Raw genomic sequence first — 7,657 nt, forward strand, 5'->3', positions numbered from 1 at the left:
GACGGACGCCGCCCGCCGCTTCCGCCTGGCCGCTATGGATCTATTCGACTTTTTCAGGGACTGGGACTTGGAGCAGCAGTGGTAGGTGTTGCTTTTTTGCCTTCTCCTTTGCTACGCAGGTCCCCGGGCTGGGGCTGGGCTTTTCCCCTTTGTTAAGAGGAGTCGGGCTGTGGTGGGGGCGCCTGGGAAGCACTTCCACTTGCTCTTGGCCACCTCTGGCCCCGGGCGCCTGGACTCCTAGGTTGAGTCTTTTTCAGGGACTGGGACTTGGAGCAGCAGTGGTAGGTGTTGCTTTTTTGCCTTCTCCTTTGCTACGCAGGTCCCCGGGCTGGGGCTGGGCTTTTCCCCTTTGTTAAGAGGAGTCGGGCTGTGGTGGGGGCGCCTGGGAAGCACTTCCACTTGCTCTTGGCCACCTCTGGCCCCGGGCGCCTGGACTCCTAGGTTGAGTGCCAGGGTCCAAGGAGGTGCGGATAGACTGAGGAATGCGGGTCCCGAAAGCGTCCGTTGGGGTTCCAAGTCCTACGAGTTGCGTTTGGCCCAAATCGGATCCGGTACCGCCCGGGGGCTGAGTCTCAGGACCTGCGCCGGGATTTTCTCCTGAAACGGTTGGCCAGGCCGGCCTCCCAGCGCACAGGATGCTGCCCACCTGAAATGCCTCAACTTTCCAGGTGCCCAACGTTGGCGGCCGGCCATGGGGAACAAGCAAGGGGCAAGGTGCCACCAGCCGCCCTCTGCTTCCTCAGCGGCCACCGCCCACGCCACCTTCGTCCCCGCGCAGCAGGGCAAGCACACCTTCCCTTCTACCCCCTCAACCCAAGTTCCTCATACTCCCGGCGCCAAGCGGCGGCTTCTGGGGCCGCAGCGCGGGGGGCCCAGGTCGCGGCTGACTTTGGCGTTTTGCTTTTAAGACTAAGGGTTTTTGAAGTTGGCCCACGGAAGTCGAGCGCTCGGATGTCAGTGCACATTTTATTACTTGCTGGACCCCGGTTCGTCCCCCCACTGGGAGGAAGCTGTAGGTTTGTGTAATGGGCACGCATCTCAGATTCAAAGATTTAGTTAGCTCTTCCCCACATAACTTAAACTTGTCTCTGAGAGATTTTTGAAGGATAGCGCAAAGCTGACTGGGAAGCGGAAAGTTGTTCCTCTCTACATGATGTGCGCGTGTGTGCCTAAATAGCGATAAACATATTAACTTTTAAAAAGAAACAAAACAACAAACTTCACCTTCTGCCACAAACATTTTTAATTTGTCACATTTTAACGTATAAATCCCCCCCCCCAGCCTATGGAATTAGATGGGGTGATGGGGGGAGGGCGCGGCAGTAGCAACTTCTAATTGCACTTTTGGCTATTGCCTTTAAAAATGTAGTTAGAATAATCTATAGTATCGACCATAGTGTAAAATTTTTTGAAATGTTAAACTACTAGCAGCGGTTGGCTATGAATGCTTGTATTTTTACAAGGATTTCCCTTGCTGATGTGATATTTTAGGCAATTTCCTTCTGTAGAACAGGGTCATGTGCTTAGTCAATAGCTTCACTATGCCAGTCATGACTCTGTTACTTGCAAATCCAAGATAATCAGAACTTAAATACATTTTATTTTGCAGAAATTTCGGGTAAATCCTTGAAGCCACGCATTATGCTGTATCAGTATTAATTTGTAACACATTTTTGATAGCACGCAGGGTTTTATCAGCTCTGCAGAAAAACATTATGCTACATTTTTTAATAACCAGGCTGTTATTTAAAAGTAAAGATCACAATAAAATTACTGCTTAATTAAATATCATGCTCCTGCACACAGCCTTTACTCTGCTTCACTAATTTATTTTGCAGACAACTGATAACCACAGCATTAGTATTTGCATACAATTTGCCTAATAGATGGTGTGGGTAACATCATTAATTTAACAGACATTGTTATAATTGGTTTTGTGGGTATAGTTAAAATGTTAAACATTTACAAGGTATTCATTTTTTAAAAACCTGATTATTTTTGTATTATTTTAATTTCAATTTAATCTTAAGCACGTGCAGTTGCATATTTAAAGGGGATAGGCTCTTTTAGATTTGATTTGTTTTTTCAGAAAGATACACCTCCCCCCTTTGGAGACTATCTTTTCTTACATTTAAAAAAATGCAAAATCTCTTTTTTCTCCAGTCCCCTAACTATGCCACATTAATTAAGAAACATGTAGACTTGGACACTCCGTGGATATTGTGTGAAATGTGATGAATTAGTATGACACATCTGTCTAAAGAAGCCAGCCTTTGCCCTCTGTGCACATATTCCAGGAAAATTTCTCATTCTTACTGTTTGCTTGTGAGGTTCAGTCTTCCTTATGCATTTGTGTTTGTAAACATGTGTAATGTAGTTATGTTTCTGTGTTTTGTACACCCCAACTGAGAAAAGAACCATAATTGTGACAATAGTGGATGAAGTAAAAATCTTGCTATTGCCTTGAATGAAAATCTGTACCTTTCTGAACTCACTTTGGACATCCAGAGCATGCCAATTATGTGTTCATTATATGTTTACTTCCTCTCCTGGGGAGTAAATAGCTGCTTAGAGTGCTTGATACAGCATAATGCGTGGCATCCAGTCCCTCCCAACTCCCCAGGAGGCCCAAGGAGGAAAAAGGTACCAGCCAAGTTAAGGGTCTCATTTACATTGGACCTTTTCTCAGTATTCACTTGTGGAACAGAAGCTCAGAGCTATCTCTACTGCAACCCTAGATGTCTGACAGTAAGTGGATCAGACCAGCTAAAACCAATTTAATTTTCCTAGAATTAGTGAAGGAAGATTTTTACATGCACAGGCATATGTGTTATTTGTAATGACTTCATTATAGTAAACAAAAAGTGCATACCCATTTATAAACAGATACATTTGTCAGAATGAATGCAAATGAAAAGAATGGGACATGAATGACACTGCATTATGCATATGTGTCCTGTCTGGGAGCACTCAATGCCTAACAGAACATAGTGCTGGATTTCACAAACTGCAAGAATATCTTAATGGGCCATGCTCTGGTCTCGATTAAAGGGCCAAAGCTCAAGTTCCTTAAGATTCCTGGATGAATGAGCAATGTTCACCTGTGTCTGAATTTAATATGAACCATTCTGTGAAAGAAGAGGAAGGTGCAGATGTCTGTCTGTGCTCACCAAAGACAGAACTTGCTCTTAAAAAAAAGAAAACAAAATAAAGAAAAGACAAAATTTTATCCTTTAAATCATTCCATAGACTACCTTGTGGTAAACCAATAAATTAATTGTTGAGATGGCTGGAGATCATGTGGCTAGATTTAGACCTGTTTGCCAGCAATTGGGATGTCATTAATCCTCTTTTAACTGGGAGGGGGAATCAAAATTAGAGGGCCTACAAATTGTATAGCTTTCAGTCCTGTAAGCAGCCCCCCCCCCCATATTGATAAGGTATTGCTTTGAGACAAGCCAAGTTTTTTTGTGGGGATGTTTATCTTCCTTTTATTACTAAAAAGAAAGAAAGGCAGAGAAGGAGAAAGGAGCAAATTCTTAAAAATGAAAAGAAATCCACCATGATAGAAAAAACAAAATGTTAAGAAGCCTAGTGAAAATTGTAGTTAAGCAATTGTGACAGTGGCTGATTTCTCACTATGAAGGACTGCATCAATTGTTTGTAGTTTTTATGTGATGTCTCACAAGTATCCTAATTAGAAGCAAACTTGCAAACAGGCAGTTATACAGGAAGAGACTTAAACTCACTAAACTATTATATAAATAGAAAGTTCAAAGGTCTGTGTGGGGCTGTCAAGGGTGGGAAGAGGCCATGTGCAGGCCAGGCTTCTCCTCCTCCAGTGAAGGCAGCCCCCAGGGCCTGCACCAGCAGCCCACAGTTTCCCCAGTTTTCCTCAGTCTTGCGGGGCGGGGGGGGTCAGGTAGGGCAAGACCCTGCTCTCCAGACAAAAGTGAACTGTTTCAGCTCAAGCCAGGCATGGTCCTTGCACCGCAGCAGCCCTGCTGCCTCAGCCTGCTCTATGAACACAATGTCTTTGGAGGCCTCCTTAGCTGCAACCCTCTGGAATTATAGAACATGCCTATTTATGGATGGAAAGTTGTGTGAGAGAGAAATAACACAACCTTTGTGAACCTGGGGATAGTAGAAATGTGGAAGCAGATGGCAGGATTCTCTTTTGACTAAGGCCTCCAGGTTGCCAGGATTTCTCATTCTCTACCTCCATCCATTTATCTTTCCCCTTTCCCCCCTGTTTGTCTTCCAGTCAAAGGGAGATGATCTGTGGTTTGTTTCCTTTGCCAGTACAATATGCATTCTTCAGTGTGTTTGGACATTCATTCAGCAAACCATTGAGGGTTGAGTTTCTTTTTTTAAATATGTATTTTTTTAATTGACTTGAGAGAGAGAGAGAGGGAGAGAGATAGAAACATTGGTGAAACAGAAACATCGATTATCTGCCTCCTGCACACCCTCTACTGGGGATTCAGTCTGAAACCAGGGCATGTGCCCAGACAGGGACTTGAACCAGTGACCTCTTAGTGCCTGGAATGACCCTTCAACCCACTGAGCAACACCAGCTGGGCATGGTTGAGTTTTTTTTTAATTCTTTATTTAAGTTATTACATATAGTATTACATATATCTCCTTTTTTCCCCCATTGATCTCTCCCCGGCCACCCCCACCCCCCAGCACATGCCCTCACTCCCCTGGTGTCTGTGTATATTGGTTATGCTTATATGCATGCATACAAGTCCTTTGGTTAATCTCTTACACTCCACCCCCATCCTCCCCTGCCTTCCCTCTGAAGTTTGACAGTCTGTTCAATGCTTCTATGTCTCTGGCCCTATTTTTATTCATCAGTTTGTTGTTCATTAAATTCCACAAATGAGTGAGATCATGTGATATTTATCTTTCTCTAACTGGTTTATTTCTCTTAGCATAATGCTTTCCATGCGGTTGCAAATGGTAAGAGTTCTTGTTTTTTTACAGCAGCATAGTATTCCATTGTGTAGATGTACAAGTTTTCTAATCCATTCATCTGCTTATGGGCACTTAGGCTGTTTCCAAATCTTAGCTATGGTAAATTGTGCTGCTGTGAACATAGGGGTGCATATATCCTTTCTAATTGGTGCTTTTGTTTTCTTGGGATATATTCCTAGAAGTGGGATCACTGGGTCAAATGGAAGTTCCATTTTTAATTTTTTGAGGAAGCTCCATACTGTTCCCCACAGTGGCTACACCAGTCTGCATTCCCACCAGAATTGCACTAGGGTTCCTTTTTCTCTCCATCCTAGCCAGCACTTGTCCTTTGTCAATTTGTTGATGATAGCCATTCTGACAGGTGTGAGATGGTACCTCATTGTTGTTTTGATTTGCATCTCTTGGATGATTAGTGACTTTGAGCACGTTTTCATATGTCTCTTGGCTTTCTGAATGTCCTCTTTTGAAAGGTGTCTATTTAGGTCCTTTGCCCATTTTTTGATTGGATTGTTTATCTTCCTTTTGTTAAGTTGTATGAGTTCCCTATAAATGTTGGAGATTAGGCCTTTTTGATTGGATTGCTTATCTTCCTTTTGTGAAGAAGTGTGAGTTCCCTATAAATTTTGGAAGTTAGGCCCTTATCAGATATAACATTAGCAAATATGTTCTCCCATGCGGTGGGCTTTCTTGTTGTTTTGTTGATGGTTTCTTTTGCTGTGCAGAAGCTTTTTATTTTGATGTAGTTCCATTTGTTTATTTTCTTCTTATTTTCCATTGCCCTAGGAGCTGTATTGGTAAAGATATTGCTACGACATATGTCTGATATTTTGCTGCCTATGGATTCTTCTAAAATTTTTATGATTTCCTGTCTTATGTTTAAGTCCTTTATCCATTTACGTTTATTAGGATTGAGTGTTTTAAGGGAGTGTGTGGAAAGGGGAGATTCAAGTCAGGAAAATTAGCTAGTAATCAGGTCTCCTCCACAAACCCTCAAAGGACAAAAGCTATTTCAGTAAGTCTTAAAAAGCATGTCTATTGAACAAGGAAGAAAAGTATCTCATATTAGAAGTCAGTTTAATGATACATGAATTGTTTTGCTAATGATTCAGTCAAGCATTTAACAACTTTAAAATATACAAATCAAAAGTGAAAATGACTGCATCAAAAGTGAATCTGTCATTACAGACATAAACACAATTCCAAACATTTAAGCATTTTGTGGATGGATAAAATTATATTGTATTTAAACATGGTAATTATTGTTGAATAGAAATGGCTTTAATTTGCTGAATGTTTATTTCATGCCCATTATTCTCAGCTAAGACTATATTTTTCTTTTTGTTTTTCTTTACAATATATTTTTATTGATTTCAGAGAGGAAGGGAGAGGGAGATAGAAGCATCAATGATGAGAGGGAATCATTGATTGGCTGCTTCCTGCATGACCCCTACTGGGGATCCAGCCCATAATCCAGACATATGCCCTTGACTGGAATCAAACCCAGAGCCCTTAAGTCCACAGGCCAATGCTCTATGCACTGAGCCAAATGAACTAGGGAAGCTAAGTCTATTTCTTGCATGCAATATTTGTACATATTTAACATGATTTCAAAATTGTAAAAATCCAATGAAATGGCCATCTCTGGAACAATCTAGAAGCTCTATTAGGTCATACCCAAAAAAGGGAAATGGATATATACTTTATTAGCCTCTCATGTACAGTGACTACATTTTTTTGTCTTTTTTTTTTCTAATTTCTATGGGATAAAGAAAGAGATAATTTTAAAACTTGTTTACTGATAATATAAAAAAATGTATTGCTAATTAGAATACTGTGCTGTACACTTGAAACTAATCTATATATATAAAAGCCTAAGCAACTATCCAACCAGTAGCTATGACGTGCACTGACCACCAGGGGCCAGACACTCAACGCAGGAGCTGCTGAGGTGCGGTGACATGGCAGCTGTGGTTCTCGGGTGACACATCTGGAACCAAAGAGGAGGAGGCCTAATTCCGGGGTGTGTCACTGGAGAACCACCCTCTTGTAATCCAGGACCCCTCCGGGACCTCTCCGGGAATGTCAGAGAGCCAGTTTTGGCCTGATCCCTGCAGGCCAGGCCGAGAGACCCCACTGGTGCACAAATCTGTGCACCACGCCTCTAGTTGATATATATAAAAGGCTAAGGACCAACCGTCCATCCATCTGACCATCTGACTGACCAGCTGGTACATATGACGCACACTGGAAATTTAAAAATATACTTTGGCTCATGCATGTGGGATAAATATAAAGCTCTCACTGGCGAAATTCGTACACAGGCCGGGTCCCTAGGCCTGGCTGGCAATGAGGGCCAATCGGGGCCTTCGGGCTGCTGGCTGGGGCCTTTGTTCCAGCTGCCAGCCTGGGCCTTCCTTCATTCCACACCACCCCCTGGTGGTCAGTGCACATCATAGCAAGCAATCGAACTCCCAGTCTCTCAGTCGAACTCCCAAGGAGACACTTTGAATATTAGCCTTTTATATATATACTAGAGGCCCGGTGCACAAAATTTGTGCACTCGGGGGGCGGGGGGAGGGGGGTCCCCCAGCCCGGCCTGTGCCCTCTCGCAGTCTGGGACCCCTTGGGAGATAACGACCTGCTGGCTTAGGCCTGCTCCCGGGTGGCAGAGGGCAGG

At 43.1% G+C, this 7,657-nt stretch overlaps 1 protein-coding gene across 4 annotated transcripts in view; it reads left to right on the forward strand.

Annotated features, from left to right (window-relative positions):
- The first annotated feature begins 9 nt into the window (after positions 1-9).
- The window catches only part of AFF2 (AF4/FMR2 family, member 2), a 598,244-nt gene continuing 590,596 nt past the window's right edge, over positions 10-7,657 (forward strand). For all 4 annotated transcript variants that reach the window (XM_014544018.1, XM_014544019.1, XM_005871569.2 and 1 more), the window contains exon 1: positions 10-81. In XM_014544018.1, coding sequence (XP_014399504.1) covers positions 35-81 — 47 coding nt within the window. In that variant the 5' untranslated portion in view covers positions 10-34. The remainder of the gene's footprint in view (positions 82-7,657) is intronic.

This window comes from Myotis brandtii, unplaced genomic scaffold (genome assembly GCF_000412655.1).
Source record: "Myotis brandtii unplaced genomic scaffold, ASM41265v1 scaffold345, whole genome shotgun sequence".
Lineage (NCBI taxonomy): Eukaryota > Metazoa > Chordata > Mammalia > Chiroptera > Vespertilionidae > Myotis > Myotis brandtii.